General features: G+C 37.2%; 1 protein-coding gene across 3 annotated transcripts in view; it reads right to left on the reverse strand.

Moving 5' to 3' along the window:
• LOC127880898 (plexin-A4-like) overlaps nucleotides 1-26456 on the reverse strand; it is a 137154-nt gene that overhangs the window by 48621 nt on the left and 62077 nt on the right. For all 3 annotated transcript variants that reach the window (XM_052428382.1, XM_052428380.1, XM_052428381.1), the window contains 4 exons: nucleotides 25052-26034; nucleotides 4839-5027; nucleotides 2255-2383; nucleotides 567-667 (listed from right to left, as the gene is read on the reverse strand). In XM_052428382.1, the coding sequence (XP_052284342.1) occupies nucleotides 567-667; nucleotides 2255-2383; nucleotides 4839-5027; nucleotides 25052-26023 (1391 nt within the window). In that variant the 5' untranslated portion in view covers nucleotides 26024-26034. The remainder of the gene's footprint in view (nucleotides 1-566; nucleotides 668-2254; nucleotides 2384-4838; nucleotides 5028-25051; nucleotides 26035-26456) is intronic.

The following is a 26456-nucleotide window of genomic DNA, read 5'->3' on the forward strand; positions in this document are numbered from 1 at the left end:
GGTACACATAATTAAGCTGTAAAACGTGCATAGAAAAGCAATGCTCTGAACTTAACCCTTTCCCACTTAAAAGCAAAGTGAAAATGGCTATGTGCAAACAGCACATAGTAACTCGCAGTCTGTTCAGGTTTTATGCTGTTTGCTGCTCATCAGTATCAAAGGGTCGGAACTGAAACCTTTAAAACTTGGATCTAGTAAGAAAAGCCTTTAATGAAATGTACCTTTCTAAGGGACTACAAACACGTCAAATACGTATCTACATGTAAGTGGTAAAGGGTTAAATCATTGTGATAAACAATGCCTAATATAACAGGGAAGGAATCTTGAAGGGGCCAGTGGCATCTAACTGTTTAGGTGGGTCCCTAGACATTTTGATGAGAATTTCTAATATATTAACGTACACTCTATATATATCTAATTACATGAGTAAAAGATTAAAACATTAAAATAATATTATACAAAAATTTCAAAACCTATTGGAAGCATTGAAAGAATGAGGTTATGCAACCATGGCTTTAACACAGGTTTCTAGCCCAGATGGATTACTCTGTTTGTTATGTACGCACCTATTGGTTAGCACACACCATCCGCACAGTGGGTCCAGGGACATAGAACACTGTTGGCATGACGACCAAACCCCACAATGATCCAGGTATACCTTGGAGATCTGTCATGTATACAGCAGCTTTTATATGTGAATGTGCAAAATGGGCTCCCATTTAGTAAAATGGAAGAAAGAAGCATTCATAAACATATGCTTGACAACATACATGATCAATAAATGGAAAACTGGAAGAAAGATCAAGTATGTTTAAGCAAATTAAATTGGTATATAATAAATGAAGGTTATGTTGTTCTTATTAAAATTTAAGAATTGATGTGAACACAAACTTTGTATTTATAAATAAATTATTTAAATAAAAGGTTTAGATTATGTCTCTTAAAAAGTATTCCAATCTCAATAATAAATGCAACATTGTACATGGGTTTTAAGTCTTTATTAAGTCTTTCATTCTATTTTCGTACTTGGCACTTTGCAGGTCTGAAGTCATATATGAGCTTGACATCATGCTAAGATAGTTTACATGCCCAATGCAGCCAGTGTGGCTCCAGACCGGTCAGTGTGGCTCCAGACCGGCCAGTGTGGCTCCAGACCGGCCAGTGTAGCTCCAGACCGGCCAGTGTGGCTCCAGACCGGCCAGTGTGGCTCCAGACCGACCAGTGTGGCTCCAGACTGGCCAGTGTGACTCCAGACTGGCCAGTGTGGCTCCAGACCAGCCTGCACAGCTGTGAAATCTGGTCTGGAGCTTACATGTCAGCTCAATAGGAAACAAAACCGTGTGCAATTTGAAAGTCACAAGGTAGCTAAAGAAACTTGAAAGGTAGCTCCAAAACAGACTGTGAGAATGCATAAAACCCCTTTTTTGAATGACATGACTTAACGCTTTTTTAGTCAATTTTGTTGCGACTGACCCCGAGATCAAAAGCTTGGGCTAGCACTGGAGAAGGATCTCCAAACTGTTGACCAAGTGGTCCCAATAAAGCTTGAAATTTCACTAAGAATCTCAAAAGTGTGAACCACATGGTCCAAATGAGTTTGAGTCATAAGAAGTCAGAATTTTTGAGACAGAATTTCCTTTTAGCATACAGGAATTGAAAACAATCAGGTTTACACACAGGTAACACTTTAAAAGCACTTTAAGGAATATGAGAAAATTGATAACAAAACAATAAATTCAAAAATGTGTAAGTTTCATTTTAGCAGATTTCAAACTCTTCATTTTTTTTTTATTTTTTTTTTTTTGGGGGGGGGGGGGGGGGGGGGTTCCTGCAAAATCCCATCACAATGTTTGATAATTATTGATTGTATTACCCTGTTCTTTCTCTGAGCATATTTTATTGCAATTTTATGGTTTCACAGGAATGATTTCCACCATTTCCAGGTGCAGAAAAGCCAACTGAAGTGGATTTTTGTAGAACTGTTATCCATTAAATCATGCTCCCATTAAAATACTATGGCACCAACATCCATAGGATAATAAGAGCATGTGGGTGTGGGGCTTAGCTAGCAAAAGCATGGACCAATCCCTAGAAGTCTTGGAAGGTAATGTCAAGTTGTTGGCTCGTAATTCTCATGAGCTGCCCGAAGCCAATGTCACGTTCATCGCAAATGTTTATGGATATTATCTTGGAAAATACACATGGAATATATTAACAAAATATTATTGTATGCATCTTTTACTATGTACATTACCTTGTTCTTTGTCCTCACATACAAAATGTCTTTACTGGGTGCAAGCAACAGGCGACCTTTGATCTCCTGGCCTGGGTCAAGAACAACTTCACTCACCATGGACACCAGGCCATCTTTGCTGATAACGTACTGCAAGAAATTACCAAAACATAATGAATAAATGGATCTGCATTTTGTTTAAAAGAATGGGAATAATTTGTTTTAAATAGATCAATTTATATGAGCATTACAAAGAGATACCAAATGGTTTTGAGTGCAGGTAACATCCATGAAAAAGCTTCTGTTAATTTAAAAACGGTTACAGACTTTTCTTAACTAGAGCTTTGTCACAGACATGATGTATACCCCCATATGCCGCATTGACACAGACTATTTTGCATGCTGTCTTCACAAAACAAGAGAATCTAATTTATGGCTATTTTTAAAAATTATTAAGCCATTATCATTTATAGCCATTTTGACCTTTGAACTCTTGAATTCTTTCACATGACACGCCGTCCAATGACTGTGAACAAAATTAATGTACAGAGTCATTTTTAAATCTCACAATGAATGACATAGTTATGGCCTAGACAAGATCATTTATTGCCATTTTTGACCTTTGAACTAAAAGTGTGACCTTGACCTTGGAGATATCGACGTAATTCTTTCGCGCGACACACCGTCAAATGATGGTGAACAAAAGACCAAAATGATTTTAAATTCTCACAATAAACGACACAGTCATGGCCAGGACAAGCTCATTTATGGCCATTTTTGAACTTTGAACTCAAAGTGTGACATGGACCTTGGAGATATCGACATAATTCTTTCGCGCGACACACCTTCCAATGATGGTGAACAAATGTGCCAAATGATTTTAAAATCTCACAATGAACGCCATAGTTATAGCCCGGACAAGCTCATTTATGGCCATTTTTGACATTTGAGCTCAAAGTGTGACCTTGACCTTGGAGATATCGACATAATTCTTTTGTGCGACACACCGTCCAATGATGGTGAACACATTTGCCAAATGATTTTTAAATCTCACAATGATCGGCATAGTTATGGCCTGGACAAGCTCATTTATGGCCATTTTTGACCTTTGAACTTTAAGTGTGACCTTGACCTTGGAGATATCGACGTAATTCTTTCGCGCAACACACCATTCAATGATGAACAGATGTGCTAAATGATTTTAAAATCTCTCAATAAATGACAAAGTTATGGCCTGGACAAGCATTTGACCTTTGAACTCCGAGTGTGACCTTGACCTTTGAGATATCGACATACTTTTTTTACACGACACACCGTCCCATGATGGTGAACAAATGTACCAAGTCATTTAAAATGTAACAATAAATGACATAGTTATGGTCCGGACAAACTTTTGGTTTAAAACACCCTAAGTGACCCCGTGACCTAGTTTTTGACCTGGCATGACCCATATTCAAACTTGACCTTAACATCATCTAGATACAACTTCTGACCAAGTTTGGTGAAGATCGCATGAAATTTCGGGACAGACCGACCGACAAAGTGACTCCTATATAGCCCCCATTAACCATGGTAATGGGGGTATAAAAACAAAATAATGTATAGTTGTATATTCATGGAAATAAATGCATTGGCTGACTGAGTTTCACTCAAATACACTAAATCCTGGTCCCCAATACATTACTAGGAATCAAAGCAACTGACCATTAGATACAAAGTCTTGCGAATCAAGGATTCAGTGGTCAAATCATCTTACATGTTTCACTGGTGACAGATAAACACAAGGATACAGAAACAAACTGACCTAGATAAAATGATTTGACAAATAATTTTGGACAACAAAATAGTGTGTAATAAATATTGGACAACAAAATAGTGTGTAATAAATATTGGACAACAAAATAGTGTGTAATAAATATTGGACAACAAAATAGTGTGTAATAAATATTGGACAACAAAATAGTGTGTAATAAATATTGGACAACAAAATAGTGTGTAATAAATATTGGACAACAAATAGTGTGTAATAATTGAGTCGCACTCTGGGACAACTGGGCTTCAGGCTTGTGCCATAAGTGTAGCTCACTGCCCAGCATGGGCTATTCTCTCGGCTTAACCCTTTGCATGCTGGGAAATTTGTTGTCTGCTAAAATGTTGTCTGCTAAATTTCTAAAATTAGCATTTTCTTCGATTTTTTTTTTCAAAGAATACTATCAGAATAGCAAACAGTTTGGATCCTGATGAGACGCCACGTTTTGTGGCATCTCATCTTGACCCATCCAAACTGTTTGCAAAGGCCTTCAAATTCCGGTTCCAGCGCTCAAAGGGTTAATTATTATTATGTGGATTTTGTCGTTTCAAGGAAGTATCTTGTAAACAAAAATCCAGTAATTTAGTAGTAAGTGTCATCCCTGATAAGCCTGTGCGGACTTCACAGGCTACTGTAGGACAATACTTTAAGCACATACATTAACCCCTGTTTTTTACAGAGTCGCTGATATTTGTTTTTTTACAGAGCCGCTGATATTTGTTTTTTTACAGAGCCGCTGATATTTGTTTTTTTACAGAGCCGCGGATATTTGTCTACTGGCAATTTAAGTCTTACCTTGAGTATTGAGCCATTCTTGGTTCCAAGATACAGGCTCACATATTTATGATCAGTGTTTGCAATAAGGGATGTCACAAATGTTCCAGGAACAGTGAGCAGGGGTCGTTCAAACAACGGAGACACCCCCTGAATGGCTCTGTAATATTCTGAATGATTGGACCTCCCGCATTCATCCGGCTTGGCATTCTGGAATTGTAAAACAACTGTCAAAGCCATTTTGCAAGCAGATATGTCAAACATCACCCTGTTGTTAGGGGCTGACGAGGATCAAAGAAGTAAGGGTGGAGAAAACCAGACTTCTATGGGGGTTTCCAAAAATCAAACAACCTATAAATAAGGATTTTCAACCTAGCTGATACTCTGAAATCACTCATTTTTGAAAAGGTCTAATATTTCTGCTTTTCTCCGTGACTTAGGCCATTGCCCAATTTAATGATCATTTTTCACTATTGGTTATGCTGATTGTAAGGGAATACTTTGTTTGTATATGTACAGCCTCAGATTTCTTAAAATGTCCTTTTTGTTCAATGTTAAAAAACTTGTTCAATGATAAAAGTAATAAAGTAATAACTTTGTATTTGAAATGTTTTATTAAAACTGAAAAAAAACAAGGGCTGTTTGTAAAACATGCATGCCCCCCATGTGGGCTGTCCGTTGTAGTTGCAGCCATTGTGTGAATACGATTTTTGTCACTGTGACCTTGACCTTTGACCTAGTGACCTGAAAATCAATAGGGGTCATCTGCGAGGCACGATCAATGTACCTATGAAGTGTCATGATCCTAGGCAAAAGCGTTCTTGAGTTATCATCCGAAAATCATTTTACTATTTCGGGTCACCGTGACCTTGACCTTTGACCTTGTGACCTCAAAATCAATAGGGGTCATCTGCAAGTCATGATCAATCTACCCATGAAGTTTCATGATCCTAGGCGTATGCGTTCTTGAGTTATCATCCGAAAACCATTTTACTATTTCAGGTCACCGTGACCTTGACCTTTGACCTAGTGACCTCAAAATCAATAGGGGTCATCTGTGTGTCATGATCAATCTACCCATGAAGTTTCATGATCCTAGGCGTATGCGTTCTTGAGTAATCATCCGGAAACCATTTTACTATTTCAGGTCACCGTGACCTTGACCTTTGACCTAGTGACCTCAAAATCAATAGGGGTCATCTGCGAGTCATGATCAATCTACCCATGAAGTTTCATGATCCTAGGCTTATGCATTCTTGAGTTATCATCCGGAAAACATTTTACTATTTCAGGTCACCGTGACCTTGACCTTTGACCTAGTGACCTCAAAATCTTTAGAGGTCATCTGCGAGTCATGATCAATCTACCCATGAAGTTTCATGATCCTAGGCGTATGCGTTCTTGAGTTATCATCCGGAAACCATTTTACTATTTCGGGTCACCGTGACCTTGACCTTTGACCTAGTGACCGCAAAATCAATAGGGGTCATCTGCGAGTCATGATCAATCTACCCATGAAGTTTCATGATCCTAGGCGTATGCGTTCTTGAGTTATCATCCGGAAACCATTTTACTATTTCGGGTCACCGTGACCTTGACCTTTGACCTAGTGACCTCAAAATCAATAGTGGTCATCTGCAAGTCATGATCAATGTACCTATGAAGTTTCATGATCCTAGGCCCAAGCGTTCTTGAGTTATCGTCTGACAACCACCTGGTGGACGGACCGACAGACCGACCGACAGACCGACATGAGCAAAGCAATATACCCCCTCTTCTTCGAAGGGGGGCATAATAAACATAAATATAGTTCAGGGATTGTATTCCAGAAGCATCCTAAGTTAAATTTTATTCTTATCCTTAAATTGGAAAATTTTCTTAAGTGTTTCATGTCCTATTGCAATAATTTGGCATCAAGAATTACATTAAAAAAAACATCATTATGTCAATGTTATTTGAGGAATACCAAAAGAAACGTGTGAAGTTCCTTATCTAGTAAAGAAAAACAAAACATTGTAATTTTGAACTTTAGTTAAATTATTTAAGAAATGACTTAAGTTGTTTCTGGAATACCACTCCAGTTAAATAAAAAAATAAAAAACAAGGGCTGTTTGTAAAACATGCATGCCCCCCTATATGGGCTATAAGTTGTAGTAGCAGCCATTGTGTTAATACGTTTTTTGTGGTGTAGTAGTAGTAGTAGTAGTAGTAGTAGTAGTAGTAGTAGTAGTAGTAGTAGTAGTAGTAGTAGTAGTGGTAGTAGCAGCAGCAGCAGCAGTAGTAGTACAATACCAATACTTAAGAATGATCAAATGGGAAAAGGTAACCTAGCACTGGCAGTAAATAGTAGTGGTGGTGGTGGTGGTGGTGGTGGTGGTAGTAGTAGTAGTAGTAGTAGTAGTAGTAGTAGTAGTAGTAGTAGTAGTGGTAGTAGCAGCAGCAGCAGCAGTAGTAGTACAATACCAATACTTAAGAATGATCAAATGGGAAAAGGTAACCTAGCACTGGCAGAAAAATAATGGGTCTCATTTACAGGTCAGATTTGGAATCTCTGCTGTAAAATGAGATTTTAAATGAATTATAGGGAGGCAAATGCGGTAATAAAAAGAACATGTATAAACGGTAGTTGTTTCCCTTGTTTGAACCATGCTAAATCCTTACAAGAGCACCGCCTTGTGGGTGCAGACCGCTCATCTATTTTCTTTTTAAAGGTGAAGGGACTCTCATTTTCAATCACAAAGGAGGGAGGAGTGGAGTGAAGAGGGGTGTATAGTGTGGGGTTGTGGACATTTATTACATTATCTTCCAAAAAAGCGAAAAAAAAAAAAAAAAAAAAAATCGGGGGGGGGGGGGGGGGGTTGGGGGGGGGGGCGAGATGGGGAGGGGGGGGGGTGGGGGTGTTGGGTGCGATGGTTTGGACGGTATTTCAAACATAACAGTTTTTAAAAAAAATGGGAGGGGGGGGGGTTTATAGTGTGAGGGCTGTGGTGGTTAATTTGTGTGAGATGATCTTAAAAAAAAAAAAAAAAAAAAAAAAAAAAATTGGGGGGGGGGGTGGGGTGGGGGGGGGGGGGTGGGGGGGGGTATAGTGTGAGGGTTTGTGGTGGTCATTTGTGAGATGATCTTAAAAAAAAAAAAAAAAAAAAATTAGGGGGGGGGAGGGGGGAGGGGGGGGAGGGGGGAGGGGGGGGAGGGCACGGGGGATGGTTTGGGTGGAGTCTATTGTGGTATGTCAGGTAAGAGTAGTTTCATCAAAGTATCAATCAAATCTAATCATAAATAAAGAAGTTATGGCAATTTTAGCAAAATTTAATAATTTGACCTTGAGAGTCAAGGTCATTCAAAGGTCAAAGTAAAATTCAAGTTGCCAGGTACAGTAACCTCATGATAGCATGTAAGTATTTGAAGTTTGAAAGCAATAGCCTTGATACTTAAGAAGTAAAGTGGATCGAAACACAAAATTTAACCATATATTAAAAGTTACTAAGTCAAAAAAGGGCCATAATTCCGTAACAATGACAACCAGAGTTATAAAACTTGTCCTTTTACTGTACCCTTATGATAGTTTGTGAGTGTTCCAAGTATGAAAGCAATATCTATGATACTTTAGGGGTAAAGTGGACCAAAACATAAATCTTAACCAAATTTTCAATTTTCTAAGTATAAAGGGCCCATAATTCCGTCCAAATGCCAGTCAGAGTTACATAACTTTGCCTGCACGGTCCCCTTATGATAGTTCATAAATCTTGCAAGTATGAAAGCAATAGCTTTGATACTGTAGGAATAAAGTGGACCTAAACACAAAACTTAATCAAATTTTCAATTTTCTAAGTATAAAAAGGGCACATAATTCTGTCAAAATGCCAGTCAGAGTTACATTACTTTGCCTGCACAGTCCCCTTATGATAGTTAGTAAGTGTTGCAAGTATGAAAGCAATAGCTTTGATGCTTAAGGAATAAAATGGACCTAAACACAAAACTTAACCAAAATTGTCAATTTTCTAAGTATAAAAAGGGCACATAATTCTGTCAAAATGCATGCCAGAGTTATCTAACTTTGCCTGCCCAGTCCCCTCATGATAGTAAGTAAGTGTACCAAGTTTGAATGCAATAGCATTGATACTTACTGAGAAAAATGGAACTAAACGCAAAACTTAACCAAAATTTTCAATTTTTTAAGTATAAAAAGGGCACATAATTCTGTCAAAATGCACGCCAGAGTTATCTAACTTTGCCTGCCCAGTCCCCTCATGATAGTAAGTAAGTATACCAAGTTTGAATGCAATAGCATTGATACTTTCTGAGAAAAGTGGACCTAAACGCAAAACTTAACCGGACGCCGACGCCAACGCCAACGCCAACGCCAACGCCGACGCCAAGGTGATGACAATAGCTCATAATTTTTTTTCAAAAAATAGATGAGCTAAAAATGCCTATTTCCAATAACTGTGACCTTCACCTGTGACCTTGACCTTTGACCTAGTGACCTCAAAATCAATAGGGGTCATCTGCGAGTCATGATCAATGTACCTATGAAGTTTCATGATCCTAGCCCCAAGCGTTCTTGAGTTATCATCCGGAAACCACCTGGTGGACGGACCGACCGACCTACCGACCGACATGAGCAAAGCAATATACCCCCTTTTCTTTGAAGGGGGGCATAATAAATGCCAAAACTGGTAATTATTATCCAAAAACTAGTATAATTGGTACTTGACAATTTATATTTAAATTTGTTATTTCAAATTAAATTATCAATGCTTATTTGGTAAGATTTTTTTTACAAAACTGTAATCCAAATTGTGCACATTCAAGACAGTGCGAATATGTCCCATATCTGATATACCACCCTAAGTAATTTGACCCCCTGTAACAAATGAAAATATGGCATTTAGTACTATATAATTACTAATACATTTAAGCAACAATGACAAGCATATGGACTATCTTTTAAGTGTAAGGAAACAAAGTAGTCAACCAGCTTGGCAATAATAGCATTTTTAAATCAATTATTTAATAGGATGAAAATGGTACTCAGGGTGCAAGATCACGTGACTTTTATTTTAATGTATTTTAAGGTATTTGCAAAAATCAAGTTCTAAACGGTGTGATAACATTCTGTCAAGCCCATGACTGTGTAAACCCCTGAAAACCCCGTTGATACTGCACCCTTGCACTGGTAACACAACTGAAGGAAAATCTTTTAATCGAAAATCAAATGACCATTATTCTTCCTTACTTTCTTTATTTGTAACTCTATAAAAAGATAGAATCAGTCCTACAGACACAAGAAATTCTTTTTATCCGTCTCAGATTTCCTAAAAATTAGCAACTATTACAACTACAAATATTTTCTAAACAATTAATACAGCATTGTTCAAATTAAACCCCCTGCCTACTAACATAATCATTTCTTTGCTATTGCTGGTCATAAAACACATGGAAAAGAACCATCAAAAACATTTATGGAGCCAGTATTTACTTTATCTGCTATCAGACAGAGCTGAAACCCTGTGTACTGCTCTGCAATACCCATTAAGCGCACATGTTGGAACAGCTGCAGTGTGAGCTCTCCAAAGGGAGGTTCATATGCACTGCATTAATGTTCAATTTGCGGTTCATATAGAACCAAAACGGTACCTTTTCAAGCCCAAATAATGTGCAAAAGGAGGATTGTTTCAATTTCATACACCATATATCATACTGCATGTCTCTAGTAACCCAGCAATCATTTTACTATACTTAAATTTAGTGCAGCTGCAAATTGAACCAAAAAAACTTAACTGTGCAAACATGATATTAATACAAAACAAGAGATGTATTTGTCAGAAACACATACCCCCTATTGCGCTGCTTTGAAGCCATATATTTGACCTTTGACCATTAAGGATGACCTTGACCTTTCACCACTCAAAATGTGCAGCTCCGTGAGATACACATGCATGCCAAATATCAAGTTGCTATGATCAATATTTCAAAAGTTATTGCAAAACTTTAATGTAATGTTAAAGTTTTGGTTACAGAATGACAGACAGGCCAAAAACAATATACCCCCCCCCATCATAAGGTTTGTAGCGGTATGATAAACAATCAAAACTGAGAACAGATGACCTAGTCAACTCACTGGAAATGCCAAAGTGACTATTGTATCTAGATAGATGACGGTTGTTCTCAGATGAGAACATTTTAGATTCTTGGTCAGATGGTAGTATTGTTAGGTTGTTAGCAACCCAGTCTTTTGCACAGTGTAATGCAAACAAATGCTCATTGCAGATAACTAAGTATAATACATATATAATTTCTATTGAATAATACAAATTTATATAATATAAAGTGATTTAAATTCAACCCTATTGTTAAACTTATGAGTTCATCAATGGTAATATTATTGTTTACTCATGCATTCCGTTCATTAAGTAAATCCTAAAGTTCATAGAAAATTTAATGGAAAATATTTTTTAATTTTGGTCGCTGCGTGTCATTGACATCAATTGTCTTGAAAAAGTATAAGTAGTGGATTCGTTGTTATAAACTTAAAGTAAAGCATACCAGTATTGTTGACAATCAAAACAGATTCCAAAAGCTTATACAAATTTATTTGAACACATCCCGGTTTCATGGACTTTCCAAAAGCAAGCTGTGTTAGCTTTTTACCTGGAAAAAGACAATCGAATTTGTGTGTTTACGTTTTGCAACTTGAAGCTACGGACTTGTCAGTTAAAAAATGACTTTCGGAGTGAAAAAATACCGGTGGATGGCTGTTATAAACAGTTGACCGTTTTTCTCAAGTGTAATATAGAATGATTTTTGTCGGGAGAGGGGGGATCTGGAATGACGGGTGTTTGCAGTTGACCGCAATTTTCAGTTGACCGCTAGGACAGTTTTGACTGTATAGCCTTGAAAATTTACATCATACAAAAACAACAAATGGCAATGTCTCTAATTTAAGCGAGTCTTAGGTTCTTTTGAAAGGCACTTTACATTGCCATTTATGCACCAATAAAGAGTCATGTTGAAATTTTAAAATGTTTTCTTTAAATAAAGCCCTGAACAGTTTGTGAGGGAGGGACAGACAGACAACGATAAACTTTATCCCTCCGCATTAGTCAGGGAACACAGAGCATAACTGAAACTTAGTAACAATAGTATAATTCAACTGGGGACAAATATTAAAGGCGCTCACCCAAAAGCATACATTTATTTTAAGCATACATATCAGGCACTTGCTAAATAGTTTACCTACACCAAATGTTTTTTGTCTTTTATATTCATCACATTTTTTGGCAATCTCCAGACATCTTTCCTATACTCCAAGACGCAACCTCAGACAAAAATGTGTTTCGTACAATAAGCCACAAAATATGAGCCACAGGTTTATGCAAAAAATATTTTATTAATAAAACACATCCACTTCACAAAACCCTATCGGTATTATCACAATTCTCACACCTAGATGTGTACAACAATTGCTATTGCAGTCACAAAAGCTGGTTGGGGTTGATGCAAAAATTGACTGACAATCCAGTGTGGTAGCTGGCAGAGGCATGCAACATTTGCTAGATTACATATCAGTCCTACCTCTCTGATACTTCAATACAGAATTGAAGAGTCCATTTGTAGAGAATTATTAGAACAGAAGCAGAATATCCCAATAATTTACATAGCAAAATATGCCAATGTTGTACTCAACAGAATATGCTAGTGTTCAGGGTTGTAATTATTAACCGATTGCCGATCGAATTCATCGGTTAAAATCGGCAGAAAATCGGTTATTTTTTCAGAATCTTTAAAATTGCGATCAGAAGTTTTGATCACGCAAACCGACAATAATTGACGAGGAATTTTAATAAACCGTAGTATAGTAGAGAGACGCCCGGTCATTCAGTCAGTCCATTTACTCCGCCTAAGAGCTACAGTTTTCAATGAATTTCTCAGCGAGTGGGCAATATTGATTTTTCCAGCTGTCAATCAAATTCTTCTTGGTAAGCACGTCAACCAATCAGCCCTCAGGCAGCCGAATACACGCCGACCCCACGTGAAACTGTATCAAATACAGTGTTTATTTTTATTAAAAATCGGGTCCGGTAACCGAACCCATTACCAATGGAAAAAAGTATATATTTATCCCAAATGGGAGCTAAAAATTTCCAATGGAACCAAAAAAAACAAAACAAAATTTTTTTTTTTTTTTTTTTTTAGAACAATATTTTGTTCATCTTGCATCCATATAAGATCAACCATAGTAAATATAATACTGGACACACTTGTATCCTCAATTTTGAAGCATTTGTTAGCAAAACAAGAACAACACTAATTTCCCAAACTTAGTCAAAACGACTCGAATTTTCCCAATTCAAAGGGACCCGGCCCCATTCCCAAAATGGTGAAAAAAACACTGAAATAGCTGTACATTTCACAGATTATTACTGACCGTATCTCAACGAATGTAGCACTGTAGAGCGTAATTAACTAGTTTTTTAGTTAGAGAAAAGGTTTCCACATATTAAAATATGCTCTTTGATTTTCTACCAAAATAAAAGATATTAGCAACCTCTGCGCTACGAAGTTGTTATTCAGCATCTAAATATTAAAGTCCACACTTTCCCCGAGGAAAAATGACATGTTGTTATACATGAAGTCTAATTTTGGCATGATTTTCATCTGTACATGAAAAACACGAGATATGTGTCTCTGTTGCTAGAATTTTCTTAATTTTCCGTGAATAATGAAATCTTAAAACGATTTCGGATAACACATTTAATTATACGCATTTGAAAATACTTCAATTAAATGATTTGTTTTGTTATACAGATGGTCATAACACATAATGTAATAAGTAGGCAAATAACGTGTTTTTAGATTGCCAAACTATGCATACATATAGGTCTACATGCATGAATGACAGACCTGACAAGTTATATCACGATCCAGATTTTATTCTCAGAAATTCACATTTACTTTCGCAAACTTTTCTGAAAGGAGGTACACGTAACAGTTTATATTGAGTCGTTAATTTGTCATAATTACTTAATTTAAACGGTTCTCAATGCTCTCAAATTGCGTCACGTGATTCACGCATGTTCAATGGGAATTCCCCAATCCCACAATTCAATTTGTATATGCACTTGCGTGAAATGGCGAACGACATTCATCGTCAATATTGACCGTAATTTGGTTTTGAAAAGAAAGAAATTGTAATAATACTGGATTATCGGGTAATGGATGGAATTGGAACATGCAAAGATCTATCAATATAATATGTTTTTACATTGTACAGTATACTAAAAATGTGAAAATCTTAAAATTTTCTATTCTTTTTAAACCTCATTTTAACTTTTTATGCTCTGAGAATAGCAGTTTTTTGTCCCTAAAATGTGTAGAGTTCGTTTTCTGTCGGGGCCTTGCCCTGGACCTACAAGGGGGCCTAGACGGCCCCCATGACCGCCGGCTGAATCGGTTACTTTTCCAAAATAATCCTTTGTTTACAATCATAATGACAACCCTGAGTGTTATACACAACACAATATATTCCTGTGTTGCACAGTGAGCAGAATATACCATAAATTTCCACATATAGCGCATAGTGTTTTACCTCTAAATTTTAAATTAACAAGAGATGTTTGTCAGAAACACAATGCCCCCTATTGTGCCGCTTTGAAGCCATATATTTGACCTTTGACCTTGAAGGATGACCTTGCCCTTTCACCACTCAAAATGTGCAGTTCCATGAGATACACATTCATGCCAAATATCAAGTTGCTATCTTCAATAATGCAAAAGTTATTGCAAAACTTTAACCAAGGTTAAAGTTTTGGGACAGACAGACAGACAGACAGAAAGACAGACAGACAGGACAGTCAGGACAGACAACAGACAGACAGACAGACAGACAGACAGACAGACAGACAGACAGACAGACAGACAGACAGACAGACAGGCCAAAAACAATATGCCCCTGATCTTTCGATCTTTCGATCCAGGGGCATAAAAAGCTTGTGCATGTAATACATTGACACAACGCTATCCTGGCTGATTAATTGCAAAAACTTTGTTATGTTTCCAGGAAACTTCACCCTATAATCTTACAGACTGAAGGGGCCGTTGTCGGAACAACAAGAAGTTGGTACCGGTAGATATGAACGGCTTAGAAGAAGTTTTGTGCAAAAATAAATTTGTTTGAATAAAATTGCGGCCATTTCTTTGTTTGTATTTTTACACTTCTTCATTGATGAATTCCGATGTGTACTGCTGTCGACATAGCGGAGAGCAGCCAAAGGTAGGTGTGAACGACGTCTTTTATGCGTGTAACGGTAAGTGTTAAAGGACGTCTATTTGTACTTTGTAATTGATTGCCAGCTTTTATTGAGTAAACTTTGCCACGACTTGTTGAGACGCTAATTGACATTTGAGACACTAATTGACACTTGAGAACGTGACAATATGCAACTCCATTTTGTGCGTATAAATAATAAATGTTCAACAGTGTTGTTTTAAACATTTGTTTGAATCGTCTGAACGACGCATCGACGCATCGACGCATCAGACATTGACGGAAGACCACTCTAGACGACGGCGAAAGAACCACAAAGACGACAACGGCCCTAATTAAAATTGTCAAATATAGTGCTATGCATTAAACTCATGCTCCTGATCATATAAACGCTTCTTCCATGAAGAGTGCATAATTAAACTTTCCAATGACCCAGATTAATTCATTGCGAAATATAACAAGAGCACCGCATAACAGGTGCCACGCCTTGCGAGTGCAGACCGCTCATCTATTTTTCTTTTTAAAGGTGAAGGGACCTATCTCAATTTCAATCACAAAGGAAGGAGGGGTCGATTGGAGGGGGGGGGGGGGTGTGGTTGTATAGTGTGGGGGTGTGGTCATTTAGTACATTTTTTCCAAAAATGCCAAAAAAAGTGCATTTTTTTTTTTTTTTTGGGGGGGGGGGGGGGGATTCTTGGGTGGGATGGTCGGACAGTATTTCAACAAGAGCTGTCAGAGGAGACAGCGCGCTCAACTATTCGAGTGCTTGACAGTATAAAGTAAGCCATCATGGAGAAATTGTTCATATTCAATAATTTATTAGACGATCTTTCAAAAATAAAAAAGGAAAAAAAATTGAGGGGGGGGGGGGGGGGGGAGGGTTGAGAGGGGGTATAATGTAGGCGGTGGTCATTTATTAGACGATCTTTCAAAAATAAAAATAAATAAAAAAATTCGGGGGGGGGGGGGGGTGGGTAGGGGGGTGGGTGGGTGAGAGGGGGGTATAATGTGGGTTGTTTATAAGATGATGTTTATAAAATATATATTTTTTTTTTTGGGGGGGGGGGGGGTAGGGGGGTTTGGGTGAGAGGGGGTATAATGTGGGGTGTGGTAATTTATAAGATGTCATCATGTTTAAAAAAAATGTTTGGGGGGGGGGGAGGTTGGGGGGGAGGGATTCTGGGTAGGGGCGTGGGGTATTGTTTGGGTGGAATCCATTGTGGTATCCAGGTAAGTGTTGTTTTGTCAAAGTAATAATAAAATGTGATCATAAATAAAGAAGTTATGGCAATTTAAGCGAAATGTTCAATTATCTAAGTGTAAAAGGGGCCATAATTATGTCAAAATGCTTAATACAGTGGTCTGCTCTTGTTTATAGGTTGGGGTCATGTAGGTTAACAAGTATGCAACATATAAAAGCAATATGTCAAAGGATATAGGAAATATTTGGGGCAGTATGCAAACTTTAACATAGATTTATCAATAATATGCATATTCTAAGTATAAAAGGGGCAATAATTATGACAAAATGCTTGATAGAGTTGTCTGCTCTTGTTTATAGGTTAGGGTGATGTTGGTAAACAAGTATGCAAAATATGAAAGCAATATGTCAAGGGACATTGAAATATTTGGGGTAGTACACAAACTTTAACATTTGCTGCATATTCTAGGTGGAAAAGGGGCCATAATTATGACAAAATGCTTGATAGGTTGTCTGCTCTTGTTTATAGGTTGGGGTCATGATGGTTAACAAGTATGCAAAATATGAAAGCAATATGTCAAGGAACATTGAAAATAGTTGGGATAGTACGCAAACTTTTAACATTTACTGCATATTCTAAGTGGAAAAGGGGCCATAATTATGACAAAATGCTTGATAGAGTTGTCTGCTCTTGTTTATAGGTTGAGGTAATGTTGGTAAACAAGTATGCAAAATATGAAAGCAATATGTTAAGGGACAAAGAAAATATTTGGGGTAGAACGAAAACTTTAACATTTGCAAGCTAACGCTAACGCAGACGCCGGGGTGAGTAGGATAGCTCCACTAAATAAATTTCATATATAAAAGTCGAGCTAAAAAGGGCACATAATTCTGTCAAAATGCACGCCAGAGTTATCTAACTTTGCCTGCTTAGTCCCCTCATGATAGTTAGTAAGTGTACCAAGTTTGAATGCAATAGCATTGATACTTTATGAGAAAGTGGACCTTAACGCAAAACTTAACCGGACGCTGACGCCGACGCCAAGGTGATGACAATAGCTCATTTTTTTTTTCAAAGTCACAGTGACCTTGACCTTTAACCTAGTGACCCAAAATGGGTGTGGCATGTAGAATTCATCAAGGTGCAGCTGTTCAAAACCTTGACAGCCGAGCTAAAAATAGCGGCCATTTTCGATCCTGTTTTCAGTTTTTTTGGTCTTTAATTCTTTTTTCCTCCATGTTGGCTTTAAAAAATCGCATGCGCATTATACATGGGGGAGGGCTATACGCGGTAACTTACGGTACCAGTGTTGTACACATCAGAATATGCCAGTAATTTGTACAATGCTTTATATTCAATTGTTGTACACAGCAGAATATGCTGGTGTTGTATATTCAGCAGAATATGCCAGTCTTTAACACATCAGAATTTGCCAGTGTTGTTACTGAATCTCTCTTATGACAATACGGTCAATCTCAACTATGCATGGCCCCATTACCAACCCTGGGGCACCCCGCTCACATAGGCCACGCCCACCCAAAATTGCATTTTACTATAATTTCTTCATTTCTACACCGATTCATTTCAAATTGATACTGAACCTCTCTTATGACAATACGGTCAATCTCAGCTATGCATGGCCCCATTACCAACCCTGGGGCGCCCTGCCCACAAAGGCTACGCCCACCCAAAATTGTCTTTTGATATGATTTCTTCATTTCTACACTGATTTACTTCAAATTGATAATGAACCTCTCTTATGACAATACGGTCAATCTCAACTATGTATGGCCCAATTACCAACCCTGGGGCGCCCCGCCCACCCAAAATTGCCTTTTACTATAATTTCTTCATTTCTACACCGATATACTTCTAATTGATACTGAATACTGAATTGAGTCAGCTCGGGTACTACTTACATGTACCCCGGGTTCTCTTAAGTATACGTACATATACCCCGGCTATGGTAAATATACTAAAACGTACCAGGGAATTTTAACACTATATTGGTTATTGTTATTGGCTACTTTTTAAAAATTAATTAATCATGTTGCCATTTATGTAAAATTTTCTGTTAAATGGCCTCTATATTATCCAAACTCAAACTCAACAAGAGCTGGACCATAGGATGACATATGCCCCCTTTAAACGCTTTGATAGAAGTTATGAGCATTTTTCGAAACCTAAATACTAAATCCTTGAAAGGCACGAAGTGACCCTGTGACCTAGTTATTGACCCGGCATGACCCATATTCGAACTTGACCTAGATATTGTCTAGATACAACTTATGACCAAGTTTGGTAAAGATCGGATGAAAACTTTTTGAATTAGAAGTGTGACAGACTGACGGACAGTAAAAAACTATATACCCCCTTTTCTTCGAAAGGGGGCATAAAAAGCATGTTGATGCAGTTTTGTTAAAAGAAAAGTTTGTTTAAGATAAACAATATTGTTTTAAGGTAACAGGTAGCGAGGTAGCGCGTTTTACGACATCGGATTTGGTCAGGAATACAACTTGGGTACAGTCTAATATCAACCGGGTACGTTTAAGTATATTTACCGTTTCGGGGTACATGTAAGTATACTTATGAGTACCCGGGGTACAGGTAAGAAGTATCCGGGCCGACAATGACCAATCAAGCCTTAATAACGGCTACAAAAAATGTTAGCAGTAACTCTTAAATTCCATTAATGAATCAGAGGTAGAGATAGATTGGTTGTAGACATGATTTCATGACCAAACACCACACAAGTTACAGCATGTTGAATTAAGTCTCATGACACTGAAAGCACCACAATGACAACAACAGGCCCAGCAACATAGATGTTGCATCATGTAAATCAGCACTAGATAAATGATGTTATCAGATTAATTAACATTAAATCACTTGACTAAATAATAAACACATGCCCCTGCTGCATATAATCGTCTAATCGCAGAACATATTGGTAGGAAACATGCCAAAAGCCACATGGTGATTTGGAAGTAGTTTTTTCTTGACATGATCATATTATGAAACAATTTGCCATTTTAAAAGATAACTCCTCTGTAATCTCATGTCAGACATCTCAACACTTATTTTTGCAACATTTTCCCAGAAAGAACTTAACCTATCATAAACTTTGCATCATAATGGGTATTTCTTTGGACGAGTTCCTAATGTTATGAGCCTTGTTCTGGGAAAATTGGGCAAAATGCATGTGCGTAAAGTGTCGTCCCAAATTAGCCTGTGCAGTCCGCACAGGCTAATCAGGGACGACACTTTCCGCTTTAATGGTATTTTTCGTTTAAAGGGGTCTTTTCACAGATTTTGGCATTTTTTAACTTATTCATTAAATGCTTTATATCGATAAATGTAAACATTGGATCGTAAAAGCTCCAGTAAAAAATAAAGAATAAAATTAAAAAAAGGAAAAGAACATTGCCCGGACCAGGTTTCGAACCAGTGACCCCTGGAGTCCTGCCAGAGTCCTGAAGTAAAAACGCTTTAGCCTACTGAGCTATTCCGCCGATTACACATTCTTGATATATTTTATACGTTATATACGCAATCTTCGTAGTTTCACAAAATTTAACGACAAAAACAGAACTCTCCAAATTATTCAATCGTTTCGCGTTGCAACGCTTTATAATTTTTAAGTTTTAAAATCGTCAAAAGATGCATATAATGGGTATATTAGACCATGGTAAATGTTCAGTATTACTGTTTCCTCACAAATATCATAACTAAAACGAAAATTTGCGAATCTGAAACAACTTTTTTCAATTTTGTCAATTTACCAAAGCGTGAAAAGATCCCTTTAAAGGAAGTCCCTTTTTACCGAAAATCGAGTTTAAGCGGACAGTGTCGTCCCTGATTAGCCTGTGCGGACTGCACAAGCTCATCTGGGATGACACTTTACGCACATGCAATAAGCCCAGTTTTATCAGAACCCGGCTCTAATATTCTTACCTGATATCCTTACATGTTTTTGTTTTTTTGGAAAAAAACAATTTTTTTGGAGAACAGAATAATTATAAGAACATGCATACCAATATAATAGATTATAGACTGAACAAAACTATTCTAAACATCCACTTTAGTATTAAGAGTGTTATTTCAGGGTAACAATAAAATGTCTTTCTTTGTAAAATTTGGCACATATTTGTTCTGCGCAGTAATATGCTGATTAATGGCACGAAACATGACTTTGCTTTGGCCAGGTCTTCAAATGGGACAGGCGATTTGTTTTATATGTATGGGTCCCCAAAGCATGTGCACTGCTCAGTGTTGGAATGTGTTTGAATGCATTAAGTATGAAACAAGTTAATAAAATAACAGAAGACACCGCGGTGAGAGTATGTGAACTTGAGTGAGAAGACATGGCGAGAGTATGTGAACTTGAGTGAGAAGACATGGCGAGAGTATGTGAACTTGAGTGTGGTCGGCGAGAGTATGTGAACTTGATTGTGGTCGGCGAGAGTATGTGAACTTGAGTGTGGTCGGCGAGAGTATGTGAACTTGAGTGTGGTCGGCAAGAGTATGTGATCTTGAGTGTGGTCGGCGAGAGTATGTGAACTTGAGTGTGGTCGAGATGTTGGAATGTTTTCCCCTCGCAAGAAGCCAGGTTTTATTAACAGTCTTAAATTCTTCATCATCCATGCAATAAGAAACTCACAAATCAACAAAATTTTCTCGAAATTACAACAATTGACTATAAGAAATGTGATCTGATCAATCTATTTTTAATACGCTTCATATATAATGCATTTTTTTAAATATCAAGAGGACCTTTAAGATTTTTGTATAGATTAAAGCTTCTAAGATATTGAGTCTAACAACACAGTTCATAATATATTAAGCACATTTTGCTCATAGCAACACAAATAAGTAATTAATTTTGTAGAACACTTTTTCTAGGGCCGCCAATTCTTTAGGAGGGTGGAATTATTTCCTAACAGACATGAAATAAATTACAAGTTCCATTTTTTACAGGGTAGGTAAAAATGGTCTCTTATAATTTATTTGTAATCATTCGGAATATCACCTTGTTAATTTAAAGCAGAACACTGAATTGCAAAGCCACTTCAATTTTCAGAGGATTCATTAACAGATCACTTTCCATGTTTTCTCCATTGCTTTCCATCTTAAATCCTGCATAGACAAGTAACTTGTTGAATACAAAAGCAATTGAAAAAGACATTGGATGACAATGTCAAAGGGTATCGGGCTACATGAATTACCATACATCCCCCAGTACAATCCATAATGCCCTGACAAATATGATGACAAATGAACATGACACACAGGGCTCACGCTGGGCTCAACTTTTAGGGAGAAGTGACTTCTCCCTGGACACTGATTTAGGGAGAAGTGAGGAGACTTTAGGGAGAAGTGGAGAAACTCTCGGACACGTACAAGGGTTTGCGTGTAGGGGGTTACAACACACATATATACATGTGTATCACATTATTGCAGTATACCACTGTAGTATACATAATTAATAACTATAAGTTTACTAGCTCTATATTCAATCCATTTTGATGTATATATATATATATATATATATATACATATATATATATATATATATATATATATATATATATATGATATCATAAAGACTAAAGTAATTCGAAGATAAAATGTATATGAAGCAGTAGCCAACATAAGCTCAGACCAGATAAATATTTATGTTTGAAATATGACATTTAACATATGCTTTGTTAACTATTATTTGTTATTTTTATAGTCTTTCCAATTTCAATATCTGATGAATACAATTCGAAATATTATAAACCACACCGTCCGTATCACCCCATGTCAACTTCTAAAATAAATTATAATCGACGAAAAATAATGTATCCGAAAACGACCATTCGAAAAATTGTACGCGTTTTGTAAATGAAATAAAATGTGCATATCGTTTGACTGCATAAAAGAAAACCAGTAGCCTAGCAAATACGTAATTAATATACAATTTAATTGACATATTGCTTTACAATAGCATAGTTTGTCGCTAAAAAACAACTTAATGTAATTATCTTTTTATCAAACGATAATCGGCAGAAAGGTGTAACATCATCGACATAGATCTAATTATTTAATTATCATCCTTTTGTTAATTCAGATCGATAGTCAGTAGAACGGTGTAAAGTGATCAGCTTAGAAATAATTTATTTATTGTTACGCTCCTTTTTATTTGTTTATCTTTAAATATGACGCTTGCCATCGGCCGTGTTGGCAGACGACAATATCAACTGTGTATTTCCAACTAACTTGATACAGTGTCTGCGCATGAATTACCAAAAATTATGTGTGAGCGAACTCAATGTTGATTGGCAAGCTACAATGTGACTTGAACGCTGACTTGATGAATATCGATCGCCGATTGGATAAGTTCGGAAGTTGGGAGAATCGGGTGCGGGGTTTAAATTACCTGTCGCTTAATTGCGACAAGCTCCAGGGTGCGACATTTTGATTGTGTATTGAAAATTGAATCAGACCTTGACATCGAGAAAACCGGATGTAAACAAATTCCAGTAAGAGGGAGACTGGATGTCGCTTTTTATCTACAATTTCTTTAGTTTAAGGCGACATTTTGCGTAAGAAAGCGACAAAGTCGCTCATGTCGCCCTCTTGCGCGAGCCCTGACACATTGCACAGCAAATAACTTCATGGCATGAACATTATTCTTGGTTCAGATGATTGTCAGTGTATTCCCTGAGAAGACTGGGTTATTAAATGAACATTCCTTACATTTGTCACCATTGTACGATATTGATCAAAGCGCTGAAGGCACTGAATTTGTTTGCTGTTGTCGTCCTTGATTAGCGTGTGCGCATAGCACAGGCTAATCAGTGTGCACAGGCTAATCTTATTTGATGTGCATTAAGCCCCGTTTTTCCTGAAAGCAGCTAATATGTACAGATTTCAATTATAAACACTAGACTGACCAATATCGTCTTACAATCTGGTATATACACTCACTGCTAGAGGGTATATACACTCACTGCTAGAGCAGAATCATTTGTCGTCTGCTGCAGACAGGCAGCGGTAATTGTCCCTAGCAGAGTGAGTTGCGGTTCTTGCCGTACTTAAGGCTTCAAAGCACATACTGATTTGCAAAATATGCTCTGTAAATTTAGCTGGCCGCTAACGCGACCAACTAATAAGGAAGTGCCTAATAGTTTTCAGAAGTCGGAAACTCAAATTTGGATAACACATATTTAATGGAGTTGTCATGTCCTCAGTGTTTTTTTAATTGTAATTGATTTCAATAGTCCCTTCTCAATATAGGGTTGGTTTTTAATTGACTAAATTCAGACAAAATATGACAAAGTCAGAGGCTTTTTTGTAAGTATGAGTAATTCCACCAATTTTTATCAAACCAAGTAATTTTGCTTTTGTAAAAAGCATTTTATTTATGTTTTATTTCATTCAAAGTAGAATAAAAACATGTCATTATGCTTATCTGTAATATTTTTGTCTAGAATTCTCAAATGAAAAGGCCCCGCCAACTTTCCTCAAGAGGAGGAAAAATACACTGGTCCTACAGGTATTCCAAGCCTTGAAGAATCCACTCGACCTCTCGCATATGCGAGTGAAGTTGACGTTCGGGCGAGTAAAGTTTGTTAAATACTCGACCGACCGGGCGAGTGCTGTTTTTCAAGTTGAGAAATATAAATTCAGTTCCAGAACTCCAGCCACATTGATACAAATTGCAAACAAATTTTCGAACGAACAAAAAATAGGTGTAATACACAAAGAAACTTCACTTTCGTTTTGACAATTAAAAACGACGTCACGGGCACAGTAAAAATAATTCTTGAAATCAGCTGAGCTCTTTTCGTAGGTGTCAGTGCTCTTAGCTGATCGATTAAAAGTGAAAAAAAACAGTTAAATAAATTGGTCATTCCGTGAAGAATAAAATATCATTTTAATGTAAATATCAATACAAAAATAATACATAACTGGTTAATTATAATACTTATTACATTTAATTAAAAATAAACAGATTTTTTTAATATTAATAAACAGAATAATTAGTGATCAGAAGCCTTAGCCAAAATTTAGTCATATTGTAACCATTTGTCAATCAAGCGTGTCTTTCAGTAAAAGTTCGTCTGAAATATAAAAACTCAGCTTGGAAAAGGGCGAGTAGATTAAAGTGAAGGGCGAGTGGATTGTCAGGTCTACTTGCCCTGCAGGGCAAGTGGCTCTGGAAAAATTCTTCAAGGCCTGTATTCATATAATTGTACGTATATTACAAACTTACATAGTGACACACTATTATTTTCACTCCCTTATTCTTATCAATGTCTTAAAATTTAATATGACACAATCAAGTTTGATGCATACAAAGAAAAAAATTTACTACACTTGTATTTTGAATAACCCTTTCTTAATTTGTAACAATTTTCCCTGAAAACAAGAGATGTGTTTGTCAGAAACACAATGACCCTAATGGGCCGCTTTGATTTTTTTGTTTTTGACCTTTGACCTTGACCTTTCACCACTCAAAATGTGCAGCTCCATGAGATACACATGCATGCCAAATATCAAGTTGCTATCTTCAATATAGCAAAAGTTATGAAGAAGGTTTAAGTTTTGGGACACAGACACATACAATGACAGACAGGCCAAAAACAATAAACCCCCGATCATTCGATCCAGGGACATAAAAACGATTTTCGGACCTCATGAACTGCATCTGAAGCCTGAGTAAATGAACATACACACACTAAATCCCCCCATAACACACTCATGTATGCACTTACTAGATGTGTGCAGGTTGATTCTACATGCAGGTGTGCAGGTCCGGTCAACCCGTTTCCATGGTAGCATTCCTCAACCGACGTTTTCAGCATCTTGTCAATGGCATGCAGCTCAAATTCACAGACTGCTGAATCTTTAATGTTGTCTGAGTATCCTTTGGTAAATGACATGAATAATTTGTTGGAATTTGTCTCATAATAGACAGCCTGCACTACCGAGAATTGTACTTTTGTGTCTACAACACAATCCAGTTGAATTTGTATGTGCGCGCTATGTTTAAGGTCACTATGGCATATTCGCGAGACTTTTGTTTGCACCTTTAAAGCTTTTGGATTCAACTGTCTGGTAACAAAATAAGTGAACTGGCCTTTCGAGAATGAGTAAAGATATTCAGCAAAGAAATCTTTAGGTATTTTGTTGAGATTCAAAGTGTAAAGAGCAGATTGTTCACCGTTGACTAGCGTGAGATCACTGAATGACCTTGAGCTGAGCACTGGGATATATCGGGACGATTTGTCGCCATCCTGAACAAAGTTGTTAGCAACAATCACAGTCTGACTTGCTGGATTATACGCAACAAGGCTTGAAGTGTTTCCAACCAGAGTCATGATCGGAACCTTGCTGGTTGCAAGTACTTTGGAAAGATCCACGTACGAGACCACTGCACACATGCCAGACTGGCTAGAACACAGTATTACCAAGTTTTGCTCGTCATTTATCACAATAGTATTAGAATTGGTAAAATTTAATCCCAATTTATGTAAATACCCTAACTTGAGATCACTGTTAAGTTTAGCTATAGTTTTGGCACTTGTAACAAGCAGATTTTCACTTTTTTCTTCCATTGCCATCTGTAACAACTCTTCACCATACGGGTCCCGGTATGTGCCGACGATTTGAAGCCCATGTGACCCTGGTCCCATTGTCATGACTACCAAGGCAACAACAGCTATTAAGAAGTCAGTGGTCCTCATTTTGGCAGAACCTGAAAGCATAAATAGATACAATAGATTGTCACTTTATAACCACGCTCTGTTAGATTTGTATGCTTATTCAGTAAACTTTGTTGTATGTGTGTATGAAAACTTTGTATAAGTTAACAGTGATTTAGCTCAATACAAATAATATTTTCCAAGCGCATCCAAACTTTTGTTAAAGGCAGGCTCACATTCATAAGTTTAGTTCGCTTCAAGACAAAAACAACAATAACATTTTTGCATCCAAACTTTTGTTTAAGGCAGGCTCGCATTCATAAGTTTTGTTTGCTTCAAGACAAAAACAACTATAATGTTTCCGTAGTCTGAAATATGAATGTAGTGTAATGTAGCCTACATGCCAACTGTTTTATGAGTTTGAGACAGCCTTTGTGTGGCACTGTGGAGTTAAGTTGCAGTCATCTTACTGATG

Source organism: Dreissena polymorpha, chromosome 5 (assembly GCF_020536995.1).
Source record: "Dreissena polymorpha isolate Duluth1 chromosome 5, UMN_Dpol_1.0, whole genome shotgun sequence".
Taxonomy (NCBI): Eukaryota; Metazoa; Mollusca; class Bivalvia; order Myida; family Dreissenidae; genus Dreissena; species Dreissena polymorpha.